Consider the following 27,015-nt stretch of genomic DNA (forward strand, 5'->3'; position numbering starts at 1 on the left):
GAAAACAAATAATAAAAAGAAAAACACTAGAATACCACAAAAACGTGATAGTGAAAACAGCTTATTAAAGACTCTAATTAGATTTAAAAAAAAGCAAAATAATAAGCGAAAAACTACCTACCACATATTTGTGGATATTAAATACATAATAGAAATGAGAACAAGAGTTTTATTAAATTGAAATGCTATATAAAAATCATATTTCATAATCGTCTGGATGATACAATTCAGTTAATAAACGATACACATAGGAAGGAGCGTGGCCGCCGCTATAAACAAAAATCAATTAGTAAATATTGCTTTCCATCGAATCTACTCGTAAAGGCTTACGTATTCGATATAAATAAAGTCACCAATTCGGGCGGTACATAATCAAACATAGGACTATAAATTTTGGCACTTCTGGCTGCTAAACAATCATACGGTAAAATTCCTTCAGCATTACCCAAGGAATTAAAGGCATCTTGCTCGTAAGAACAAAGATGTATGGGGGCCAGTTTATACATAGGGGCCAACACAATTACTGGTACCGAATAATGTTTAGCTGCCAAACCCACAGTGTACGCACCACAGGCAGCTCTCAAACCGCCGTTAGCTAAAACACTATGGGTACCTATGATTACTTTGTTGACACGAGACATCATAGCAAATATGGCGGAATCGGGTATAACAATAATCTCTGCATTTTTACTAGCTAAACTAGCGGCTAAATTATGGCCCTAGAAAGGAAATAAGGATCAAAATAAAAAATTAAATTTCGTTTTTCAATACATACTCTGCAAGTCGGTGCACATTCTGCTATAATAATGGTTAGTGACTGACGTTTTTCGATGGCTTTTTTTAAAAAATGTTCCGCATTTTTGGAATGACCTAGAGTTAATATAACTTCAGTCGAGTGTACGTGCTGTTCTGCCTGAGCACATATGCTTTCCCAACTGATTTCCAATTCATTTTCGATCTCTTGCAAATGATCGAGGATGGCCTCTTTTAAGCCGGATCGCGGTTTGGTGTAATCAATCAACACATCACACTCGCTTGTCTGAGTAACTAATTTGTGTAAAGATAATGTAGCCTGGGAGTCATCGATCAAATGGTGCACCTTTAAGTAGCAATAAAAAAACTAAAGCATTTGTCGATAGTAAGCAGGTAAAGCTGCATTTACTTTAACTTCCAATAGATCAAACTCTTCTCTAATGATTTTTAGAATACGTCGCACTAAGTTTGCGACTACTGTCTCTTGAGGCAAAGCATCTTTCATTATATGACCATAAATACGTAGGATTTTCATCAGTTCTCTGTAATTAGTAATAAATAACTGGTTAAGTATATTAACTATGTAAACTTATACTTACTCAGCATGTTCCCATTTGCCATTGCTTATGATATCTTTCAATAATTGCAATGTTTTAGTAGTTATGTCAAATGAGCCACAGACTTGTCTAAGATACTAGAAAAATAAATAAATACGCACATTTGATATCTATAGCTTTACACTTACTTAACTTTAACATCATGAATTAATTGCAGAATCTTTTTCTCCTCGAAAGTTTGTTCATTCATTGTTACTAAGAAATTTTTGAAGGAATACGGTTTTCTTGCTAATAACTTGTACACGTAGATAACTTCTACTTGTTATTACGAATTTAAATGCAAGCAGATATCTTGCCTGTTCTTTTTTCTCCAACGAAAACATATACTTCGTTTCCTTCTTCTTCTTATTAATTATCCAACGAGTCAATAACACAGTAATTATTACATATCTTATAATTAACTGGATCTCACTTTAGCTTCGAACCTTGAAATCGATTTAGTTTTGAAAGGTAATTAGGTATGAAAAATTTAACTATCGCTTTTGGTTTTCGGTTGATTTTGCATTATTTATGAATTATTAAGTCCTTTTTTTTGATTATGTATACACCAGACTGTAAAACAACCTCCGATGCAAAATATTATTATTATTATTAATTTCGCCAGGGAAATGAATTCTAAGACTAAACTCTTAAAAGTACTACCATCTAAGGCTATCGGCTTTTATTAAAAACTTTACCGCAGTTGAAATTCAAACCCACGACCATTGACTTGCTAGTCGAGATTCCTCGCCTTCGGCTACTCAGGCGGATTGCGATGCAAAATAGAATAGTTTGAGATTATGAGAGGTAGTAACATGCACAGCTGATACCTCCGTCTTCTAATAAATAATAACTGCTAGGTAAACATGTAAGCAGGCGACAATCATCAATAAAAACTTATCATGTAATCATATATGCTGATGATTGTCGCCAAATGCGCTTTCCGAGGTACGTAAAATCTAGCGACAGTAAAATTTTCTGTGGTTGGTAACAAATTTACGGTAGTATTGAATATAAACCAAGAAAAGTGAGCATAACCCTCTCTTTTAGTGTTGTGTTTGTAGAAAAACAGTCCTAGAAGAAAAGTGTAAACAGCTGCTAAAAATTGAATTATTTTTCGTTTTTGAAAATTGCATTGTGTGCGAAATTATTATTATTATTATTAATTTCGCCAGAGAAATAAATTCTAAGACTAAACTCTTAAAAGCACTAGCATCTAAGGCTATCGGCTTTTTATTAAAAACTCTACCGCACTTGAGATTCGAACCCACGACCATTGACTTGCTAGTCGAGATTCCTCCCCTTCGGCTACTCAGGCGGATGTGTGTGAGAAATTAAATGGATTGTGAAGAAAAAGAAAAAAAATGTGGCGAAAGTAAACGTCAAGTCGAATTAAGAAATGTTAACCAATAGGTACATTTTCAGCACAGTGCATTGTAACTGACTTGATTAAACAGAGAACAAGGACAACCGCTATGCACAAAAAAGGATCACCACGAGTTAGGCGAGGAAGGCTTTGCGGGATGCTTCCGACCCCTAATGAGCAGTATAAGGAATAAGTATATACGGCGCTGTTCCGCTTAACCATGATTTTAAAGTTGGCTTCAAGTTACCAATGGTTGAACACGAAGGTAAAGTTCTATCAGAAATTTGGTAGTCGATACGATAAACAATTGAACTTGTGTCTTGACAATAAACGTCCATTACTATATATTTACTATATATTACAGTGATTGGACGTGTTGATAGAACGTGTGTATGGTTTTCAAAGCCAACGAAAAATGAAACAATTTTCATTAATGGGAATTGTAGTAAGTAATCTGAATATTTGCGTATGACAAACTTCCTCTTATTTGCATAAATACAGGCATTTCTTTCTAGATTTGCGACAACGATGTTGTTAATTAACAGTCATTCAACTGTTTGCTCTTTCATTCTCATTATCAGTGTGGGGAAAGACTGTTTATAGTATCTTGATAAGACGCCGCATTTTCCCAAATGTTTACAACGCATATACGATTCGGCATTTTCCATTGAGAATGCCCCATGTGTATGTACGCAAAATTACCACAGAGTGCGTAAAAAGCGAATATCATTTGTCGCTGTTTCATCGTTTTTTTCATGTGGAAAATTTCTACATTTTATATTCGCCAAATTATTCAATAAATTTCAGTAATAATGGTCTACGAAGAAATTTGACGTAGTTTTTTATATATTTTATATGATTCGTATTAAGATAATGGAACCTAAGAATTCCATAACAATTCTCAATAAAAATTTTTATATTATCTTGCACAAATCTTCAGTGTGTTGTAAAGCGAAAGGAGTCTGCGAAACTAAAAACAAATTGCCCGTTTCTTATACAATTTTTCTCATGTGGCAATCTATTTGCACTTACGCTATTTGGTTGATGCATGTTTGCGACATATTACTATTGTTATTTTACTTTCTGGCAATTGTTTTGACAGCCACAAAGAAATCCAAACCTAAGTTTGATTCCTTTTTCTGCTTTATTCGTTGAACTGATGATAGCAGCCAAAAATGTAGTGAAATTGTACAAAAAACAAAGTAAACCAAAGTCTTCGCTTTCATTCAAGACGACACTTGTTTAAAAGATTATGTATGAAAAACTTAGCCTTCGTTTTCGGTATTATTAGTAAATATTAATAAATAGTCAAATTATGTTATCAATAAATACATTGTAGGTAGAATGGCTGAGTATTTTACACTGTTTGGCCAAAAAAGAAATCCAATAATATTCATTGCACAGCCAAATGCATTGTGGGAATAAGTATTCGATTCCATAAAGTCAACCAATCCACTTTGTGGGTAATCGCGTATCCAAAAATTAGTTTACACTTTCGTTTTTCCACTGATTCTACTTCACATTTACGGTAGCATTCAGTACTAGTTGACGATTTCCGCTTCTTCTTACACTTATGAATAACAGTTCTTATAACTGTCAAATTAGGCAGAAGCTGTATAGCTCACGTTTTACGTTAGTATAAGAGCATTTGAAAGAATTCAATTTAAAAGGTGAAAAAGCAGCGTTAGTAAAAATGTAAAAACAAAAAGATATAGTTCGTTTAGTTGGTACTCAACTATCGCGATGAGCAAATAGATATATTATTTTATTAACAAACTTTAAACTTTAGTTAGTTCAAAATGCAAGGTCATGCCTTTAAATCTGATCTGATATAAACACTGAAGTTGTATACATTTTTGTTAATTTGAACATATAAGGTATATCTCATTGACTTAGCCCGTAGTTACTATATATCCAAAACCAAAACTTTAATTAAAAAACAAAATCGAAACGGAAAGTTCTTAAGCAAAATAGTTTGAATTTGTGAAAAATAATGTATTGTTAAATGTTAATAATTGTGTGTAATATTAACCAATACATAAATTCTAACCAAAATACCTCGACATATATCATTTGTGGGAATAGGATGGAACTTCACGACAGAACGATTAAGGTGACCACGTCATGCACGAGTAGTCTACCACAGGTTTGCCATGCGTTGCATATAGACGTTTATTAGCATACGGACCGTTACATTTCTTAGCCCAACGTTGCTTAAAACCCAATAACGACTTCTCCTTACTAACGAAGGGCATAATATGAAGGTAAAAAACCAACTTAGGGTTCAGTAAAGCACCAAGATTACTAAAGAATTGCACGTTAACCAACTCGTAGTTATCAATAACATAACGCGAAGGGAGTTGGTTACACCAAGCAAATGGAAGTTTGCTATATTTATTTAGATTCAGTGACAGGCCAATAGTGGCATAACAACGGTACAATGAGCTTAAGCCCAACTTGTACAGTTCAACATTTTCAGTTAAGTCAACGGAGCGGACAATTTCTTTTTTCGTCATTAGAATGTGAGATTGTTTAATAGTCGTCGGTTAATCATTCATAAGTAATTTGAAAGGGACTCAGATAAATTTCCTGAGGAGTCCCTGAAGATACATGAATTCTCCACGAAATTGTTGCATTATCCCGTAGAAATTGCTTTAGATACGAATGAAGCCAGTCCACTAGGCTGCTAGGAAACCGGATTTTACATAATTTATAAAGAAGGACAGACTGATCAGTCCTGTCAAAATTTTTTCATAGAGCCATGTGAATAACCTCAATTTGTTTAAGGTTAGCAAAATCTTGATAAATATTACAAGGAGGTTAGTAGAAGTTGAAGTATCGCTAACAAATTCAAGTTGCACAACAGTTATAATCAAATTAATTGAGTTTTTCACTCCTCAACATTTCAAATGCTTTGGTATTGCACTAATTTTGGTCTGAACCTTGTTTTATAAAGAGGTACGATATAATTATCCTCCCAAGTAGCTAGAATTTGGTCTTCTTTGAGGCTTTTATTACAAAGTAAGTGGGTTGTATAGTTTGAGGGAGTAATGTGTACGTATGACTTCAGGATTACAGCCCGGAGAATAAGAGATCTTTAAATTTATCATTTCATTGATGACCTCGCCTTCGCTTCTAACAACTGAACCAAAAACATCCCATTGTTTAATTTCATTTCGGACAGTTACCCATAAATACATTACCATTCCTACACGACTTTTCAAAAAACTTTACAAAGAATTGGCAATAGCGTACCTATCAGATGATTTACAATTCTCCTAACCCATAAGAAAGGGGAATCTCGTCATTTGCCATTCAGCATTTACGAACTTGTGTGCTTTTAGGATCGGTAAACAATATACCCTTAATATCTCGTAAATATATTGAATAGCAGAATTGAATTCACGTCTTACATTTGAGTACTTTATACAACCATGTATACAACCGCTTGAATTTTTTAAACAACCTTGTTTTTTATTACGAATCGTTTTCAAATGCTTACTGGGCCATCGGGGACATGTGAGCTTATCACCATGTATTAATTTAAACGGTACAGACCTATTCATGGCACACAGCAAATTGTCATTCGTGGCAAAGGCGATTAAAATCACCAAGTATGCCATTAAGCATATTATTATAGTTCGCCTTATTAAAACCCAGGCGGTTACCAGAATCACTGCTAACCTTCACACCCTTATAAAGGAATCCCTTCGTCGATGACAGTTGGATGAAATGGATCTTCGGGCAATACAAAGGGATTCGCAAGAAGAATGGTAATATTCGTACTACTGTAAAACACATGATCTAAGAGTCACCAAGAAGCTCTCATATATCGGATTTTTAGAGATAGGAGAGTAGCAGAATAGATTTAAATGATTTGTTTGTAGGCAAAATATTAAAAAAAGGCAAGCCACAATCATTCTCGGAAGATGTGTTCAGCTGAGAGCAGCACGCAGGGTAGCTGGCCTATATTTAAGTTAAAAAAAAAACAAACGCAAGAATCATTTGTTCTAAATTTTTATATATAGAGAATGTTGAAAAATTTTTTAGAAATATTGATTTTGCCTCTACGCTACGAAGCGAAATTTACTGCATGATAAACTCTTACCGTTTCAGTGGTAAACACGCAGCAATAATCGTTTAAGACTCGTTAAGACCAACTTTTATTATTTTTATTTACATTTTTTTGTGGAGATTAAAATCCAAAAAATGACAGCTGCTTCTTCTCTTCAATGAAACCAAACCAAAAAAAAGTTGAAAAAGCGTAAACATATTGAACTTTTAGCGTAAAAAGTAGTGCTTTGCAAATCTTATAAAGATTTAAATAAGATTGAAATTACAATTTCTGAAAAAACTACTGATATGATACTACAGCAACCGAGGTCTCGTGTGTGGCTTAGTGGTCTTTGTGTTTGTCGAAACTCCTGGCAATACATTTTGTTAATTCCATACATTTTATGAACTAAGTGCTGACTAAATTTTATGAACTCAGTGATTTTACTGATCCAGCGGTTTTGGCCTGGTTTATTTGTTTGACGGTTGTGGCATTGGATGGCAATGATGATTAGTGTGTGCGTTGTCGGCAGATGTGCACTGCGGCTAGCGTTAGGTTTGTTCCACTATACCTCGAACGTATGATGGTAGAAGGTATAAAATGTATGAAATGTAGCCGTGCTACATGTCTTAGAGTGCCAAAGTATGCGGAAGAATGTATCAATCCACAAACAGTTGCTGCAGCTTTTACTCGTATTCCATAAAGGTATTTGAATATAACGATGTTGTTGAGCACATGTGTAAAGAGTGTTGGGCGTATATATACAATGTGGACTTAGCATTGAAAGATATTCATGACACGACATGAAAAATGAAGTCAAAGCTAGAACCACGGTGGAGGGATTTCAAAGTCGTGTAAATCTCAAAATAAAAGCGTATTAGAATGGCCGTCGAAAAATATAAGGAAAGAAATGAGAAGAAAATTGTAAAGTTGTCAGAGGTAGCAGGTAAAACTGATGGAAGAGGACAGGCTAAACAATTATCGTTAGCTAACGTGGTGAAGGCCAAACTCTGTGTAACTAAAGCGGCTTTACCTTCTATTCTCAAGCCGAAAGTCAGCCAAAGGAGAGAGAAAATCAAGTTGGATATAACGAAGGATGCTCATTCCAGTACTTTGGAAATATCGGAGGTGCTGTCAGGGAGCAATGGTATAGTAGTGATTGTCTATGGTGGAGAAGATGAACGAGTGAGAGCTAAATAGACAATCAAGAACTCCATGCCCAGAGATGCAAGTGTCTAAAAAGATGTGGCATTGGATAAAGATCCCTAACATTAGTTACAAGTGTTTAAACGATAAGATTTTCAGTAAGTTTCTGAATCAAAATACCATTTTAATGGCGGTGTATTAAGAGTTGTAGTGGGAAGGTGAAAAGACCTATTACAGAATCGTTTGGTTACCATACGGCTATGCATCCTAAGATTGATCAAGTGGGTACTCATAAGTCGGTTGAGTGTCACAGGGAATTTATATTGTTAACTGTGTGAATTGTACTAAAATGAATAAAATAAAAATAAAATCTTTAACCTAAGATTTAATACTGATCATTCAGCGCTTAGTAAGACTTGCGCAAGGTATCTGTATAAATTGAGCTTGACTACGAAAAGCATTGGTTGTGATAATGGCTACTACTTTATAAACAACGTTAATAGGTAGCCAGTGTTGAATATCGTAGGTGAACTTTTCAAGAGTTTAAGGCCATGCTATCTAAGCAACAGAAGTCTTAATGGAGCAAAAATAGGTTTAATGGATTACCTCTTCTTTGATGCTTTGATGGACATTGTTTGTGTAATTCAGTAATAATCAAATGTTGTTTCAAAGTTGTAAAGCTTTTGATTGTTTCTGTTATTGAAAAGGTACATTTGAATATATCTGTCAGTGGTTGGTCAGTAATTATTAATGACTCTTTTTCCCTTACTGCGAAAAGTTCTTGCTATATAGCTTAACTATAATTGCCTAAATGTGCTTACGCTATAATATTTGAATATGTACCAATGTTATTATGTTGGGGTCATCTTACTTATTTGGATTTGGATCTTGGCTTAAGCTGTGACCAACTTTGCATTGCGATTCAAATGCAAAACTTGCATAAACTAATTTAAAAATAAAGTAAGTAAAATAATAAAGTATGTAGCAACAAGACTATACCTTCCTTCTTGGGAAGAATAATCATACAAGTTCATGATTGCGTTTATATTATCAGTTTTGTGCGTAATTATTATTGCGAAGTTCGATTTACAATTTAGATCCCTTATAGACATATTAGTTATTATTATTTCATTAAAAAATGTTTCATTATAAACATTATTACAAGCTGTAATGAATCCAATCTTCCATCCCTCATTCAACCTTCAATTTCAAATTATTTACGTGTGCCCACCCGTTGCACTTCAAATTTACGCAAACACCTAAGTACAGTCTATTCTGCTGGTAAGAACAAATTATTCACACAAAATTCTTATAGTGACATTTTCGACGGAGACGCTGACATGTCAACTTAGCCTACTCTCCACTCCGTTTCCATGTCACTACAATTAAATAAAGTTTTTAAAATTCTACAATGGAACATTGAGGGACTTCTTAATAATTTTGATAAACTCCCTACACTCGTAAGTGATATCAGTCCAACCTTTATATCGCTTCAAGAGACCCATTGTAGAACCTCTTTTAAGCCTATTCCACCTAAATCATATACTGGATACTTCACGAATGCTGCTAACTATTTATATTTCAAACAAGGAGTTGGTGTTTTTATAAAATCAAGTATACCTCACAAACGCATAAATTAAACTCAAATATACAAGCTGTGGCGATACAAATAATGTTAAACATAAAATTTCGCAATCGTTTTCTCAGCAAGAGCTCTACAATTTATTCTTCGTTCTGTGGTGCGAATACTCCTCTGACAGCAACTTTTTCAGTGCTTTCATCGAAAATAAAAGAACTCCAATCACTCTTTTAAATTTTATTGACAGATGTGCCAGCGTCCTGGAAGATTGCATATCTACCTTAGAACTTGAAAGTTGTCTCTCCAAATTGAAGGGGAGGACACCTGGTCTAGACCGCATCTCCTACCAAATGATCAGTGCGCTGTCTAATTCAAGTAAAAAGAAATTGCTGGACGTATATAATACGGTATTTTTGACTGGCCATATACCATACATGTGGACACTGGCAGCAGTTGTTCCAATTCCAAAGTCTAAAAATGTCTCCATCGCGTCGGATTATCGCCCAATCTCTCTTCTATCTTGCCTCTCAAAGGTATTGGAAAAGATTATGGCATCTAGATTATCTTGGTTTCTTGAGTCCAAGAACCTGACCGAACGAAATCACGTAACAATTCTCCCAATTGATTTCGAAAAATTATTTGAGAGAGTTGGTCTTCATGTTATGTTAAGACTCTTGAAATCGTGGAATGTTGGAACCAAATTTTTCAACTACATCAAATCATTCATGTAGCATCGGCGGTTTAAAGTTAGAATCAACAATCATCTCTCTGATTCCTTTCCACTAATGAACGGCATTGCACAAGGCTCTCCTTTCTCTGGCATGCTTTTTCAGATCGCCTTCAACGAAATTAGCAAAATTCTTTGCCGTGTACCAAGAGTGGAACATTGTCTCTACGCGGACGATGTATACATTTTTACAAAAGAAAAAGACAACACGAAAGCAATCAACATCCTCGTATCTATTGGACGAGAGATCTCCGCATGGGCAAACTCGTCAGAGGCTAAAATTTCCATACAAATCTAAAAAAGTGCACATTTGTCGAAAGCAGATTTGCGATGCAGGAAATCTACTGTTGCATATTAATGGCTTACCAGTAATAAACTTGCACACGCTGCATATTCTCGGGCTCACTTTTTCGAACAAACATCGTTGGAAAGCTGACTGTCTTCGGTTAAAAAATTCTATTTTAACAAGGGTGAATTTCATATAGTACGTTGCTTGGAGAAGCCATGCGCATCTTAACACTATTGCTTATCTTACCAAAAAGCTTGTGTTAAGCAAGATTGACTGTGCTTTGATAATTTATGGCAATAGTTGCAAATATAATATCAACATCCTTAAACCGGTCTATCACCAAGCCATCAGAGCAAGTTGTTACGCTTTTCGGACGACGCCCATAAATAATATTATAATTGAAACCAGTCTCGCAACTTTAAAAAATAGACTGTATGAGTTAAAAGCTAAAATAGTCCCTAAACTTCTTAATTCAAACAAATCTATTCTCGGTGATGACGTGAGAAAGATTATTATTGCGAAGAAAATTCCAAACTCACCATCTGCAATTGACCATTGTTTGTACGTCGCAAAGGAATTAAATATTCCCTTAAAAATTTTCCGATCTTATGCTGTTAAGGCCCCATGGTTTTTGAAGGACTGCTCTTTTGACATGTCGTTGTCTATGCACAAAAAAGAAGATACTCCAAATTACGTCTTCAGGAATCTAATAGCTGAAAAAACCCAAGTATTGGTAAGAGTACTGGTTGGAATCTTTTATGCACAGACGGCTCAAAATCTTTTGGCCTGCCTCCTGCTTGTGCCGTGGTAGATGCTACAGGACAGGTTCTTCTCAATCACATTTTTCACGAAACTACTTCAACTTTCTCAACCGAAACAAGAACTATTCTTCACGCTGCGAAGCTTGCCCATAAAAGCAAACTCAAAAGATCTAAACATTCCGAGAATTCGCCTTGGTCATATTATCGCAACTCACCAATGGATCTTGAAGAAGTCTTCCTCCCCAATCTGCATTTGTGGACAAACTCTCACACTATAATGCACATTCTCTGCGACTGCCTTAACTTGTCCTTGGCTAGAAGTATTGCATTTGGAGTGACTAACCCTTTGGACATTCTAAAATCAGCTTCAGAACCGAATATAAATTCTATATATTACTTTATTAATACTACTAAGCTCATTATCTAATGTACATTTATTTATATTAGAGCCGATAGCCTGTGCTGCCAGTGCTCAATGTCTTTTTTTCTTTTATTCTAAGGATTTATTTTATTAGTCTAAAATTGTAATAATAATAATAATAATATAAACATATTGTGTTATTAGTATGTTATTAGTATTATCTCTTTATGGCCGTTACATTTAGTGTTGTGTGTAATTTTAATCTTTTTTTATGTACAATTTGTGATTTATTCTTATTGCTAATTTTAATATTACTCATCAATCAATGTCATTATCAATCAATCGTGTCATTATAGTGCTTATTTTGTTCGCAATATCTTTGAGGCGTTTAATTGTTATATGGGATATGGCTTTAGCTATGTAGCTATCTCTCTCATTGAGGCACTTCCCTGTAAAATCATATTTTTCGAAGTCCACTCTCAAACGCGTGAGTTTTGAGTTTGTATTTCCCACAGCAAATAGAAACGCTAGTAGTCAGTGATCAGTTTTTACAGGAAAATACCGTCCGTAAACGCAAGGTGTAAAATGTTTAATTACCTAATGTATTGCGATTACTTCCTGTTCTGTAATAGACTTGTTCTTAAGTCAGGCTATTACGGCAAAGTTGGTTTAACTAATCCTATCTTTAAATACTCCAATGCTTACATTTTGTACTCCCTTTGAATGCAACTTTGGCTTTCCAAAAATTCGTTAAGCGACGTGAATGTTCAGAAAAATTATTTACACTGTGTCTGCAATAGTTGCAAAATCCAACGATGCGTATTACACCGTTTGCATTTATTGTAATTGGACGTTTTTCGATAACATCATATATAGTGTGAAGGAGAAATATTCTCTTATCGGTGCATTTATGATCTAGGCATGTTACCTCACGCATAAAAAAAGAACATTTCTTTGGATTTTCAGATTGCCTTGTCTGCATAGTTGGAAGACTTCTCTTAAATATTTGAGCATATGTTGCCCGGAACAGCCTATTACCACTAAATGATCTATATAGAGAAATGCTTGAAAGGGTTTTAGGCCGGATAAGGCGAGCATCATCATGCGCTGAAATGAGTTTAGAGCTTTTTCAAATCCGTAGAGAAGACGCATGTAGCGATCTGAGCCATTGCTCCTTGAAAAGTATGTTCCGTTTCGCAATGTTTCTTCGATTTCGATTTGAAGAAGTCCACACATTAGATAAGGGCATAAGAAGTATTTCGCCCTTTCTAATTAGTCAAGAATCTCTTCTATTCTTGGGAGTGGAAATTCATCTGCTAGTTGTATGTTGTTGACTTGGCGGTAATCCACTACTAAACGTCATCTTTTCTTATTAGGGTTTGGTACTAGTATTCGGATATGGACGGTTGAAGTATGTCGTCCTTACTAAATTTGGAGACCTATTTATCTGACTTTTGGGACTCAACAATTCTGTAGTTTTTAATATATATTTTATATCATTCATATTCATTAACGTTTGCATGTAAGAGTTGTTTGCATTTATTGGTCCGGTTTCAATGCTGAAAACATCGTAGATTTTGTACAAATTTCTGCCAGTTAAACATTATGGAAAATTTTAATTTTTTTTAATGTTGTTGTTCTTTCATCTTCTGTTCAAAAGCATGTCGCCAAGATTTCGGAATTATTTAGGGACTTCAATTTAAAGTCGCTACTGTTATGGCTAATGGAAGTGGTAATGGCTCTGATCACTGCATTTTCATTGTCTACAATGGTATTGGCAGCTGTTATGCCTGGTTGGAGGTCTTCGTTCACTACCAACGCTCACCTTTCAATGATCGGTAGCTGTATTTGTTTAATCATTTGTAATAGGCCCTATTTGATCATGCGTGTTAATGGGATTTATACATTCGTGTGGAAGCTTCTAGGCCGCACTGTTAGGGTATCATTTGTGTTTTGGAAATGTTGTGTTCCCTAATTAACTCCATTTCGAGGATTCCATCGCATTATTTGGGAAAACTTTCATACACAATATGAAATTTGTATGAAAAAAGTAGGTTTACCATTTTGAGATCTAAATAAACAGTGTGATTTTATTATTCCTTTTCGAATGGCAGATAAGTTAGTTGGGCATTTTATATTTGTGATATAGAATTGGTTTTGTGTGTCTTTGAGAAGTGATATGTCACGGCACGAATGTCTACTAATAAATTTAGTGAGCAATTTATTTCCGCGTTTTTGGCTGCTATAAATTAGTTGAAGCTGAGGTTGAAGTGATATATTTTAGTTATTCCTGGTCACTTAGAGAGAATTGTTCGCTTTCCGAATGTGTTATTCTCACGTTTCGGTAACTTTCATCCCGTGTGCAATTGCGACTATTTCGACTTCTGTTGTTGTTTTTATTATTGTCGGTATTTTGTCTGCGAATGTTGTTGTTGTAATCACTGGAACGCCCTGTATTGCCTTTTCGGTAATTATTAGGAATATTTGGCTTATTTTTATAGTATAGTATTGTATCGCTATTGCTAGTTGCTTCTGTGCAACAATTTACAAACTTCAATATTGTACACTCATGTTGGTAAATTTTTCTGTCATGTTTCGTACAGTTTCGTGTCATGGCTTTGACAGCCCACTGGGTGCGGAATTTCCTGCCGGTGTCTGAACTAGGGTTTCGACATTGTTGATGAACCCCGGGTTGTGGTTATCGAATTTGGCTTGTTTACTTCTCGTATTATGAAAAAATTGAAAAATTTTCCGTACACAAATTTTTACTTATTGAAACTTAATAAATAGTTTAAACTTAATAAATAGTTATACAAAAACATTGTTACAATAATTCCATATTTGAAGATATTATTCTACCCGGTCTCTACTTAATTTTTATTTAATGAAATTTAACGGTTAACAACGAATTAAATACCAAAAACGTATATATATATATACATATATTTTTTTATGTCAAAGTTTAAATTCATTTACCAAACTTAACTTCAAATTGGTTCTTATACTTTAATATAAGTTGAACACAATAATAATTGAAAATTTAAATTTATTGAAGAGTGGGAATTACTTTTTTTGTTTGTGTTATATTAAAATAATTTTTCCAATATCTTAATTGATTGGTAACAAAACGAAAAACATAAAACTAATGATGTTTCCTCGATGATGCGCATTGTTGGTGAACCAACACGAGCTTTAACAACAATTCAAGGTAAATACATATACAAAAAAAAATTTTATGTTTGATTTATTTATATTTATTTGAAAATCCACTATGTCCCGTACAATTAAAATCTCCCCTCCTCTGACGTTTTTTTATGTTCAAGACAAATTTTGTTTTCAACAAAAAGTTTTTGTTGCACTTTCACCGATTTCAAATCCTTAAATATAAGTTACGCGTGATATTATAATCATAGAGCACTAGAAATCGCTGAAAAAACTAATAAAGAACTAAATTAAGTTTCCATATAATTTTGATGGAAAAACTCTGAAAAATTTCATATACTTTTCTTGAATGTCTTCATAATTTACAGAAATTATTATTAATTGATATTTTCAGTTTCCGATTATTTCCTTTTTTGGATTGTTGAGGTACTAGCAATAAGTTTGATAGCATTCGCAGTTCCCTTTCATATCGCTTTGTTTTTCAAATTCTCGGCATTTCCACGCAGTTTGATTTTGCTTTTTTTTCAAATTGCTTTTCTCTTTTTTTCTTTTGATAAACTTTAAATTGTAATTTTTTGATTTTTGCATGTCATTGTTTTTCAAAAAAAAAAAAAATATATAGTACCTGAGAAGCTTTTTTTCTTTTTTCTTAAAAAAAATGTAGTAACTTGGTTCTGCCATCTTTATTCTAATATACTTGGGACTCACAAGGCCTTAACGTAAGTCCTGTGACGAATGCTATGTAGTGACATTTAAAAGTTGGTTTAAAGTTCAATAACATTTATTTGTTTGTGCTTTTAAAAAAGCACTTTTCAATATATCTGTGAACGGGTGGTCAGTGATTATTAACGAATTTTTCCGCTTATTGCTAGAAATTTTTATTATATAGCTATTGCCTAAATGTGCTTACGCTATGGTATTTCAATATCTATCCATGTTATGATATTTGTAAGTATATTATTATATGTGCCAAGGGTATTATATTTGGTTTATCTTACTTATTTAGTTAGCTATTTTATTATTATAAAAAGTTACCTTATTAAAAATACATTAAACTAAGTTATAACTGAAATTACATGGAAATAAGTCATATTGACCTTGGCTTTAAGTATGCTAAGTTTCGAATTGCGATCGAAGTGCAAAGCTCGCATAAGTTATATTGAATATGAAGTAAGTAAAATAATACACTAAGTAGCAATAATATTACAAGAGCAGAAACACGATTTACTCTGTAAATTGACAGCAAGTGAAATTTGGGATAACATATAAAATAATACGTCACAACAAAGCTCAAGAGAGCGCAGAAGAGCTGATGGGATTACCATGTATATATGACAAGGTCTAAAGAGCAGAGTAGTGTTAACATCAGATCACGGCAGTATGTGGTAGTATGCCAAAGTCGAGATTTCCGGTGGCAATGAGAAGTGTTTGGTGGTATGTGTCTGGAATCTAAGCAAAATAAATGGCATGGAAGACTTTTGTCGTGACTTTTGTCGTGTGTTATATGAACTATATATTTCTTATATATATACAATATTGTGTGGCGACTGCAATGTTGGCAGACTGATGAATGATCGTGTGCCAAAGGTTTGTTTGCTTCTTCTGTACTAATTTTGGGCAACGTTTCGCCAACAAGATTCTTGTCAAAATATCGCTGCTGGATATCCTTTGTGTATCGCTAGCTCTATATTACGATTCCCTGTGGAGGATTTGTCTGAAAATTAGTAGGTGGTGCCGAGTTTACTTTGAATTGCATTAGATTGAATTAGATTGAATACACGATTACTGTCCCAAGTGCTATGGAATTTACAGTAGCTAAGCGTACGGCAAAGAGAGCAGGTATGTATACTTTGTTATTTCTAGCAATTTAACAGGTAACTTGATAATCACTTGCTGTACAGGCACAGCGACAGTTTTCATATTAGAGTCTTGTAACACAAATTGTTTGTGATCGAACATCGTACCTTTTGCCGCGCAAACGGACGTCACTTTTGTATAAGATGAATGCCTGATTGTCTAGGCCTTTATGGACTACAAGTCAAAATTGAATACGTGAAACAAGGTCAAAAACTTGGAGGCTGCAAACGGATAGACGCACATATTCTTGAAAAGCAACCTAGTTCGACAGTAATGAAAGGGTTTCATTCCTTATCCCACAAGCAATCCACAGACTATTACACTAAACAAATAAACGTATCTTATGAAGACAAACGAACGAACAAAACTTACCTACCGGACAGGCTGATTTTATGAAATAATCAGAAAAAAATAAAGAAAAATCCATATATATATATGTACCTATTGTTTATAAATTACAACATGCGAAATGTGAAATACACAAAAAAAAAATGAAAACATGATACGGGAATATCACCAGAACTGTGGCTGCATGATGCTGATGATAACTATTCTGATGATGATGACGATCAAAAAAGTTGGTGAGAGGCTGATGCATAGCGATCTCCATGATGACAGCACATTTGTTTGTTTTATTTTTTGTACATTAAATAGTCTCGATAGATGATATTGTTCAGGGATGGTACTATTCATAGAAAAGTTTCCGTTTAAATGCTTATGGGAAATGTGATAACTCATATTACATATTTACTTGCAAATAGGTAAATTAACAATGGCCTTTATATGAATGATTACCGTATTTACTGTAAGGTTAAAAAACAGGTCGTACACAAATATAATTGAATTGCTGTCAGTATAGAATTTCGTTATCGTTATTTTTAAAGTTGTTTTCGCATGTTTTTGTTATTTATTATTGGCATTACAAATATTTACTAGCTCCCTTATATATTGTAACGTCCGCTTACGTTTGAAAAGTAGGGGTTTCGTCGGTCTGGTTTGAACACTACTCTATCACAATAGAGTAAGTAAGACGGTAATATCGGCCTGCCGTTATGCAAAAACCTCATTTACGAGAATAACCATTATGCAAAAGCCTTTATTCATAATTGTCCCACTCTCTCTCTCTCTAGGGAACGCTATTATGCGAGAGACAACTATAAAAAGAGGACAATTCCAAAGTCCGTCTGTGTGGCTTAAGAACATTTTTCCCTGATGCTTTGAACAAAAGTCAGTTAGTTTTTGTACTAGAAAAAGTCAGGTGGTTTTTGGACTGGAAAGGTCGATCAGTTTTAGTGCTATTAAAGAAAGAGTTTGGTGTTGTAGAGTGAGTTAGTGTGCTGCCGTCGAAAGAGTCAGTATTGTGCTGTCTGGAATTGATTTTGAGCTGTCGAAGAAAAGCTCTTAAATGTTTTATAAATTCTTGTTTTGAAAAGAAAAAAAAGGAGCCAAAATAGCAAAGTAAACTAGATCAAATTGGGAGAAAAAAAAAGTAAATGTATTAAAAACTTGAAAAGAAAAAAATTAATTACCGTTCAAGCTAAAAAGTTTAATTTTGTTTTAGCTCAATAGTCTTAACAAAAGTATTAGTTAGATTAGAGTTTTTTATCGCAACAGCCTCTGCAAAATAATATACGTAAATGTGTGTAACACTGAGAAAAAACTATAAACACGCAATGAACGTTTACATATATAATTGATTAATTAAAATACACTTGTTATTGTTAATATTAAAATGGCAAAAAAAAAGGATATTAATATATTGATCGTAATTAGCAGCCACCTGCAAGTCTTCAATTTAACCTTTTGTGAAATACTAACGCTTGCAAAGACTCCAATAATTAAAAAAAAAAACATAAATAGATGAGAAAAACAGAAAAAAATGCGTTTAAATGTTTTTTTAAATTCTTGCTGCGGGAACAATCGTAATTGTAAAAGAAACTTCTTAAATAGTTCGATGCCGTGAATAGTGGAAATATGAAAAATAAACCTAATGAGATCGACTTGTGCAATTACACAATATTACCTCTCGTTTGTTTACATAAACATTAATATAGAAATGCAAAAGGAAGAACTTGTTTAAAGAAGTGATTTTTTAAGGTAAAAGATGAAAGAAACAAAAAATTACCAATTTTTTGAAAGTCCAAGACAACTAAAATTAGTTCACACAACACTTAATAGTACAACATTTGTAATTAATTAGCAATCTTTAATATCGCCATTTGAAAGAGATAAGATGGATAGCCACCATTTAATTTTTTGGATTATGATAATAGGAAGACGAGCTAAAATGTAGATTATAGAGGGACAAGTCCAAACCACTTTGAAAAACAACACAACTAGTAAAACTGCCTTCCACTGCATGATATCTTGAAATATTATTATAAAAAATTATACAAACCGTTATAATATGATGTATGACAAAGACTTTAATAAACAAATTAAAAAACAATAAATTTTAATTTATAAAGCAACACATAGAAGTAAAGTATTCATTTAAATTGTGAAAGCTGAACAAATTTGCCCGATTTTTGCAGAAGTTCGCATTGCAAACGCTCACGTATATGTGCTATGTATCATTTATATTTGCCCCTACGTTGGTGCTGTGGACCTACGTTGGGCGCCACTTTTAAGTGTAACCAGGCGTGTGTACATCAAACTTAGTCCTATGTAATCATACCATTACACCAACTTTAATTAAACAAATCCACTAGTAAGTTTGTCTGCATCCTCTTATATATCCCTTGTTATCTAAATAAATTCTAGGGCAACCTTGCAATAGATTATAAGAGGAATGGAGGCCTTTGAGTCATGGCTAAGCTAGCTAGTTTGCGAGATTTGGGAGGGGTTCTATATTGTTGCACACGAACACTCATATGGCGGTTACAACCAAGAGGCTTACTTGCCCCTTACCAAAAATGCGAACTGACGAAGCTGTACCCTATCGAACGGAGATCCTATGTGTGCCGAGAGCCTTTCATTACCAACCCTGCCTGTTGGTCTCTCCTCGGCCCCTGATTTGTGGAAGACTCCTAAGTTGGGTCAGAAGGCCGCTTTTCAAACTACTTTCCTCGCATTGTAAAAAAAGAATTTAGCACATTTTCAAGAGTAACAATCTTTTATATAAAGTACTTTAAGTAATAATATTTATTTAAAGCATTCAAATATAAATTCTAAGATCCCTCGAGCTCATAAGACACGTCAATTCAAATATACTATAAAGGCGGTACAAACACAAAAATAAATTTGAATGCGACGAAAAGGTATAAATTTCAATGCTTCATGATAAAAATTATATCATAATAGTAATTTTACATAAAAAAATTAGCTATACCAAGTCCGGAGCATCTCAGTCTATTTTTTGGATACCACCCTATGTGCAACAGCAATTTTAATATAAGGTGATGAAAATTGATCCATAATAATTTCATACAAAAATCTATTCTATTTTTGGATTCTGCCTTATGTAAGAATTAAATTTGTACTACATAAAGTTGTGTTTTAGGTCTGTTTCTTCATAAACACGCACGTGAAAAATACGCGTTTATATAAAAACAAGGTATAACTTTTGTGTTCTGTAATAAAACTAAGAATTATATTAGACAATGTGGTGCGGGATACTTAACGGTGGCCTTGCCCGACTATAATGCTCTCGCTTGTTTTATGTAAAATTACTATCATGAGATAATTTTGATTATGATGCATTGAAAATTATACCTTTTCGTCGTATGAACTCCATTTTTCATTATATGCGAGGGTGTTCAAAAATTGCTCGAACTGGCCTAAAGTTTTCATATCAATTTAAAGTGTTGAAATACTACTGTTTAGCTACTTTTGCCGAGAATTTTTGAAAATTGCAATTTTTCTCTATATAACCACTTTCAGAATATGGCGTTATATTGGGAGTGGTCAGAGAAGTGAACTGATCCCAACCATTCTAAATAGCTGTCGTCCTTGACGAGTCAGATCTCCTTCCAGAACTAGCTAGGTCCCTTCTCGAAAACTCGTCAGCACAAACAATTCCACCAAAGGTTCAACACCTAAACTTCTTTCAGTGATAAAAAACAAGATGTTTATATATAGCGCAAACCTATTATATTTAATTATTCCACGCTATAAAACTCCTTAAGATGAGCATAGCGCCTTACAATTATCATATGATGATTTCAAGAGAGACAGCGCTGTCCGAATGTGCTTATCTATTCAAATCTGCAGTAAAGAGCTCTTTCAAGGACCTCCACCTTGCTTTACAATTTTCTACTACAATATAAAGAAGATTAACTCAACTGTTTGCAATTTTTTTTAGTTATACTTTCTAGGCACTTTTATATTAATCTGTGGACATATCTTTCTACCTTTTGGTTTTTGAAAGAAAGCATTTATCGTACACTTTTTGCTTTGATATGCTTCATTTAACAACTGCCCTTCCGCCCTTTTTTTTCGATTAACTAAATTTTATTATTGCATTCTTTATATATTAATTTTTTTTTTCAATTTTTTTGATTTAGTTTCATTTACTGTTGGTTCTGTATATGGTATATATTAAAAATTGAAACAACTATTTTAATATTACTTGGATTTTTTCTCTCCCTGTTTGTTTTCCACAATAATAGTAAATATGCAAATATTTATTTTCAAGCCTGAAACCATATGATTTTGTTTTCTTTTCATGTTTTTCAAGCCAAACAATTTTTCAGTGCTTTACTTACACACTGACTTTTAGTAAACTAGCTCTGATTTGGATGGCGTACCTCAAAAATTATTTCAGAAAAATAGTGGGCAAATAAGGGGCAAACTTGGGGCTTGTTTGTTTACTATGATACAATGAATAACGAAATCATAAAACGGTAAGTAAAAATAAAATTTTGTAAAATTTTTGGCGAAATATAATAAAATGAAATCCTAAGCACTTTTAATAATAAAAGCAAAAAACAGTAAAAATTGTAACTAATGAGTTCCATTGCTTTACCAACCGGCGCAAATACTTACATATAAAATGCGGCATGGAGTTATCTGAAATTCTAATGTGTTGTGAGTAACAAAGTGCAGGCAACTTTGATTAGTAGTGAGTAGATAATATTTTCGGGTTTTTTGTCAATTAATCCTGCAAGAAAAATTTTCCACAAGTTGAGCTTAGCCATAAGTATAACAGTAGTGTACAATTATTAGTTTATTTTGTAATTGTTTTTTATATATGTTTAAAATCCTTTACGTAACAGGTTACGAGGCCGGGAACAACATTTCAAATAAGAAATGGAAGTAAGTGCTTGTATTAATTTTCATTTACAGTATCAATAACTATATAATTATTAGTAAAAATAAAATTTGGAAAGGCTCTGAGCTTTGATATCTTGGATTTGCTTGGGAAGAATGCTGAAAGTGGTTAACGACACAAATAGAAACAATTTGAAAGTCAAGAACAAATGGTGCATTTGTTAACGGAAATTAAAACTGACTATAAAGTTCTATTACAGCAACTTACAGCTATCTCCCAAGAAAAGAAGCATTTAATTCGAGTACCTAAATCCGAAAATCAAAATTCCGATTAACGCAATTTTCGTTTTGGTTTTCATTGCGGGCCTGAACTTTGCATTTTGTCTTTTAATTTTATATATTTATAAACTAACGTATGAATTTTCCCATAACGAGACTATGTTTTAAAATTAGATTTTTTCTTGTTAATCAGCTTCTAAAAATAAAACCCAACTTTTTAATTTTCATAAAAGCTAACTTATTGCTTACAGTTTTTATTTCAACAAAATCCAGTTTGAAAACGCGGAGGATTTCCTCACTCTTCCGCCTCAATTGGCAAGGCTCTAGGAAGACGTCGAATACGATTTCCTTGATCTAGGAAATTAAAAGTTCACTGCTATAATTTTTACGACGTAGTCACAAACCTTACGAACAAAATATTTACATGTATATAGAGTAAAACATGCCTATGTCGATTCATTCATCACCCATCCATTCAGCCTTTGCTTGCCTTTTCCGTTTATGAAACGTTCTTAATTTTGTGCGGATTTAGGAATACAAATGTGGTTTCGGTCTACACATCCAACCACTTCAATAAATATCGTGAATATTCCAACCTTAGTTTCTTGTATAAGAACATGTTAAAAGAACAAGAAAAGCTTGGAAGAGATTTTACCTATCATCAAAAATATTAAATTTCCTATGCAACCACTCTTTTGTGTTGGCTTTAATACCCCATCGAATCAATTCTACGTATTTTTTTTTTTTTTTTTTTGGTTTCTTATATCATTTCTGATACAAGAACAGAAATGTGTGCTCAAACCGTCCAGACCCCAACAGCTCCAAAGTAAGGGCTAAACAGATCAGCGGAGGCATTCCGGTTCTTCTTATGCTATCACTCGCACCAATTTTTTTGAAAACGTATACAAAAGCCCCTTTTGTCATGCAAAAATTTAGCAGAAATCTACATGTAACAATATGTACATTTTAATTTATTTTGTTGACAAAACATTTACTTACACATTTTCGGATAACATAAGAAGTCCATCTACATCTTACGGGATACTTTTCCCGTCAATCCCGACGTTCCTCTCCTGCCAATTAAGGGTATTAACTAGACAATTGAAGTGAAAAACAAAAAAAAAGAATTAGTTTACTTACCTTTCGCAAATTTCACAGCTGTGTGTACGTAAACAATTTTTTGCGTAAAATCCTTTATTTTCAATTTGCTGCTGTTTTCTTTTATAAATGCAGCTCTAAATAATCAATGCTAAAGCAAAGCGTGAGTAATTTTCAACAATTTCGAGGGAACGTTCCTCACACCTCCTCTGCAACCTCACAACTAAAAAACTGGAAAATGAAACCTAATTGACGCCATACATGACCAGTGCACGGTTTTTAACATTTACGTCGATATATTTATATTTTCTTATTGAATAATACGATAATGGGGCTTCTTCTTGTTCTTACTGCTTGGGACTTGCCTACCTAAAAGCGTAATCAAGCTTGTGACACACGAGCATTGATTATGTATATTTTATTAATTTATTACCGCTTCAAGCACGAAAGAAAGATTAGCTCTGTTTTTAGGTTTTGTAAGACTCGTCATAACTTTCTTTGCTTTCTATTGCTTGGAGAAAAATAAATAGTAAACAGGGCACAAGCTTGCCATTTGTTTTTTATACACAATTAACAATTTTTGGACAACAACAAAGTCATGCAAAAATATGTATATACGAAATATTATTAAATGTTGTTGACTTTGTACGTAATAAAATGAAATAAAGTGAACCACTTTCTAAAATGCGAACATAGTATAGGCCAAAGACCAAGATAAAGAGAAATTTATCAATACAAACTAAACTAGTGTTCAAAATAGCCCATTCAGTTTGACTGTAAACGTGTGGATGTGAAACTAATTCCTTGCAAAATTTTTCATTTTAATTACACAGTGTTGTGATTTGAAAAATAAATCTCAAATCTATTTTTCTGCCAAACACGATAAATGGAGCACAGGAAACCATTACTTAAGTTTTTATTTATATGATTCAAGAATATTTTTCTTACCTCTCACAAATATAAACTTTTTTGCTTTGTTTCTCTTCTTCTTGCAATTGAGCAATTGAACAACAAATGATTTAGTCTTTGTAGAAACAAAGTGCCAGATGTATACATGAATTGTTTGTCTAGACTTTTTGTTTGTATGTAAAACAATTTTCTTTATATTTTGTTGTGTTTTTCTTTTACAGCTGTTTTTTTCTTATAAATGCAACTCTAAACATCTAATTCTAAGACAAATTTGTTCAAACAGATAGCTATTGTGCTTGCAACTCGTTTGACGGATATAAGAGAGGATATTTCAGTGCTGTTGTGCACACATAAAATTAAAGTTATCGAACAGTGGTGGATAGCGACGTCAGCAATAATCACTCGAGAAACGATAGTTACATTTCTCATATATAACCGGTGCCCTGATTTTTGGCAATCATTTGGGTGTGTGTAAATTGTGTTTCAATCCTATTTTAATTTTTTGTGGCTCTGAGAGACATAATGATAAAAATGGACCGTCGTCCAAAAAGAATTTATAATTTTTCGAAAAAAATCGTTTTTTTCGGTTGTAACACACCTGTTTCAATTCCTACCATATTCATCATAAATTGGTTGCTTTCTGTGTATTATTGCTTCTAAGTGATTGTTAACGTGCTGAAACGCATTATGAAAGTAATAAATCTTAACGGCAAAGTAAGTGCGAAAATATAACCTGAGGCAAGAAGTGGACAAAAATGGATAAGAAGTCTAGAAATACTTAATGCATTATACAGAATTTGATACGTATTATTGCCAGTAAGAAACCCAATAAATCCTATCCTTCAGTGATGTGTATAAAAACGACATGGAGAAGATAAGGTTCGCTAAAATTAAGCATCGAAAATTTAACAAAAGCAAAACACTATGATTGCCAAGTTTTAATATACATTCAGTGCGTACTAAGAAGAAGCTCTAAAACGAATGGCAACAAAACATTATTTCTCTCTTTTCTTATTTATACTACTCTAAAGGGATGAGGGGTAAAAAAGAGCTTTCATTTTCTTTATCAATTATAAATTCATTTTCCTTTCGGATTTGGTACGGGTTGGTACGGTTATATGTATTAATCGCAATATTTTACTCAGAAAAACTAGTGAATAGTAAAGCAAATTTATTGCTTAAATAAAATCAACCAACTTTTGGTACTTTTCCTATTCAGATTGGTAAAATTGTGTTATATTTCCTTTTTTTTAATGTAAAACAAAAAAAAGCCTTGAACGTAGACTGAGAGAAAATTATTTTGTGCTAATAGTAAAGTGTGAACTTGATTGGGTTTGCAGTTGTCGGTCTCGTTTTTATGTTTTCCTGCATAGTTGTTGTTGTTTTAACACTGTGCTTCTCAGCGTTTTTTTTTCCAAATGGAGTGTGATACTCTTCGATGTTAGTGTGTTTTATTGTTATTAATTTAGTGCCATATAAAAAGAATTTAACTTTAGAGAATGCGTAAGAAACATTATTTGCAAAATAAATTAGTTAATTAATATATTTGTTTTGTAAAAGAAGCGAATCCTCCGATAATTGTTTAACACGCTATAAATAATATCGAATTTTGAGCGAAGAAAAAACGTCTTCAAATTTTATATGTATTGAACTGAAAAAGGTAGGCGAGTTTATACATGTTTCATCAATAACAAATGATAAAATTATCTACATTTTATACACAAAAAGCAAAAATGTTTCAAGCAAATTCAATATATTGCCTTATTTCTTCACCTCCAAAATTTCGGTTTCTTTCAATTTTTCTTAGTTATATTTTCACTATTTTATTTTACTGTCCATAATTTCCAAATCTTATATATATAGGCACTTTCCTGCCTCTCTATTGCAGCGATTTTTGTATGCAGTTTTTTCTTTTGCTCTTTCCTTTCTGGTTTACATTTTCTAATGCAAAATTATTGATTTTTATTTATCCCGTTCTATTTATGTTTTTGTTGTTAGAAATACGCGTTTGAAACTCGAATTGAATTATCAATGCTAGTAAATTGCCATTTTTGTTCTTCAAAAGAGAATATAAACGATTATATATCTCTTCAAGTGAATTGTCTCAGTTTATTGCCTTCCATAAATTTAAGGAAATTATTTTAAGGGTTGCGATTTACTAGTAATAGTTATTTATAAAAACCGTTGGTGATTTATCTATGAAGCAAGCAGCAACTCGTCATAACGAGATATTTATATTAGATATTAAAAAAAGCATTGATCCTATCAATACATAGGGAATAAACTGCAAGATACAATTTGAAGGCTTTTTTTACCTAACCTGGAAGGATGGTGTTATACTTGGTTTGTTTTTACATTTGCAATACGCAATAGTCGTCAGAGATGCCACGACGTGCATAAATATCCGTAATTAGCGTCATATTTCAAATCGATTTAGTCACCTTCTCTAGTCTGTACGTTCCAGTCACTCAGTTGTTTGTAATTCGTACATTTGTCTTCGGAAGGATTCAGCTGGACAGCAGAATCCGTACCTTGCAATATAGAGGATATATAAATCCAAAACTTGATATATCGAAGTTTTCAATCCGCCCTTGAGGATGTTCACAACGACCAAAATAAGTCACATGTCAATTGTTTTAGAAATATATATAATGTTCGCCTTATTTTGTAACCAAAATATTGTATGTATGTGATATCCATCCATAAATTATTCATCAAGACTGAAGACTTTCTAAGTTAAAAAGAACTGCTTGACTTTAAAAATTTTTGGCGGAAATTAACTTCTCTGTTTTTGTTGACTGAAAATGAATATCACTTACTTCATTTCTTTACTAAGCTTTTAGATATCTTCTTTAAATAGTTGCATC

At 33.2% G+C, this 27,015-nt stretch overlaps 2 protein-coding genes across 12 annotated transcripts in view; one reads left to right on the forward strand and one right to left on the reverse strand.

Moving 5' to 3' along the window:
- Positions 1 to 153: 153 nt before the first annotated feature.
- On the reverse strand, positions 154 to 24,464 carry LOC119637563 (translation initiation factor eIF-2B subunit beta). 11 transcript variants are annotated; one of them, XM_038033660.1, is made up of 11 exons: positions 24,188 to 24,464; positions 23,282 to 23,470; positions 23,141 to 23,214; positions 22,566 to 23,084; positions 22,391 to 22,495; positions 21,638 to 21,752; positions 1,353 to 1,447; positions 1,163 to 1,295; positions 776 to 1,099; positions 331 to 719; positions 154 to 269 (listed from the first exon to the last, which is right to left on the reverse strand). In XM_038033660.1, exons 8-11 carry the CDS (start codon positions 1,286 to 1,288, stop codon positions 197 to 199), a joined length of 912 nt encoding a protein of 303 aa, XP_037889588.1. In that variant the 5' UTR covers positions 1,289 to 1,295; positions 1,353 to 1,447; positions 21,638 to 21,752; positions 22,391 to 22,495; positions 22,566 to 23,084; positions 23,141 to 23,214; positions 23,282 to 23,470; positions 24,188 to 24,464; the 3' UTR covers positions 154 to 196. The 11 variants fall into 11 exon arrangements, with proteins under 11 accessions (XP_037889588.1, XP_037889590.1, XP_037889595.1 ...); XM_038033662.1 differs by lacking the exon at positions 24,188 to 24,464 and adding an exon at positions 23,609 to 23,777; XM_038033667.1 differs by lacking the exon at positions 24,188 to 24,464 and having other exon boundaries at positions 22,566 to 22,709; positions 22,797 to 23,084; positions 23,282 to 23,777.
- Positions 24,465 to 25,386: 922 nt separating this feature from the next.
- Positions 25,387 to 27,015, forward strand: part of LOC119637561 (double-stranded RNA-specific editase Adar) — a 129,811-nt gene continuing 128,182 nt past the window's right edge. The window contains exon 1 of the mRNA XM_038033656.1: positions 25,387 to 25,808. The gene's annotated coding sequence lies outside the window, so the exon portion shown is untranslated. The remainder of the gene's footprint in view (positions 25,809 to 27,015) is intronic.

The sequence above is a fragment of the Glossina fuscipes genome, unplaced genomic scaffold (assembly GCF_014805625.2).
Source record: "Glossina fuscipes isolate IAEA_lab_2018 unplaced genomic scaffold, Yale_Gfus_2 60, whole genome shotgun sequence".
Classification (NCBI taxonomy): domain Eukaryota; kingdom Metazoa; phylum Arthropoda; class Insecta; order Diptera; family Glossinidae; genus Glossina; species Glossina fuscipes.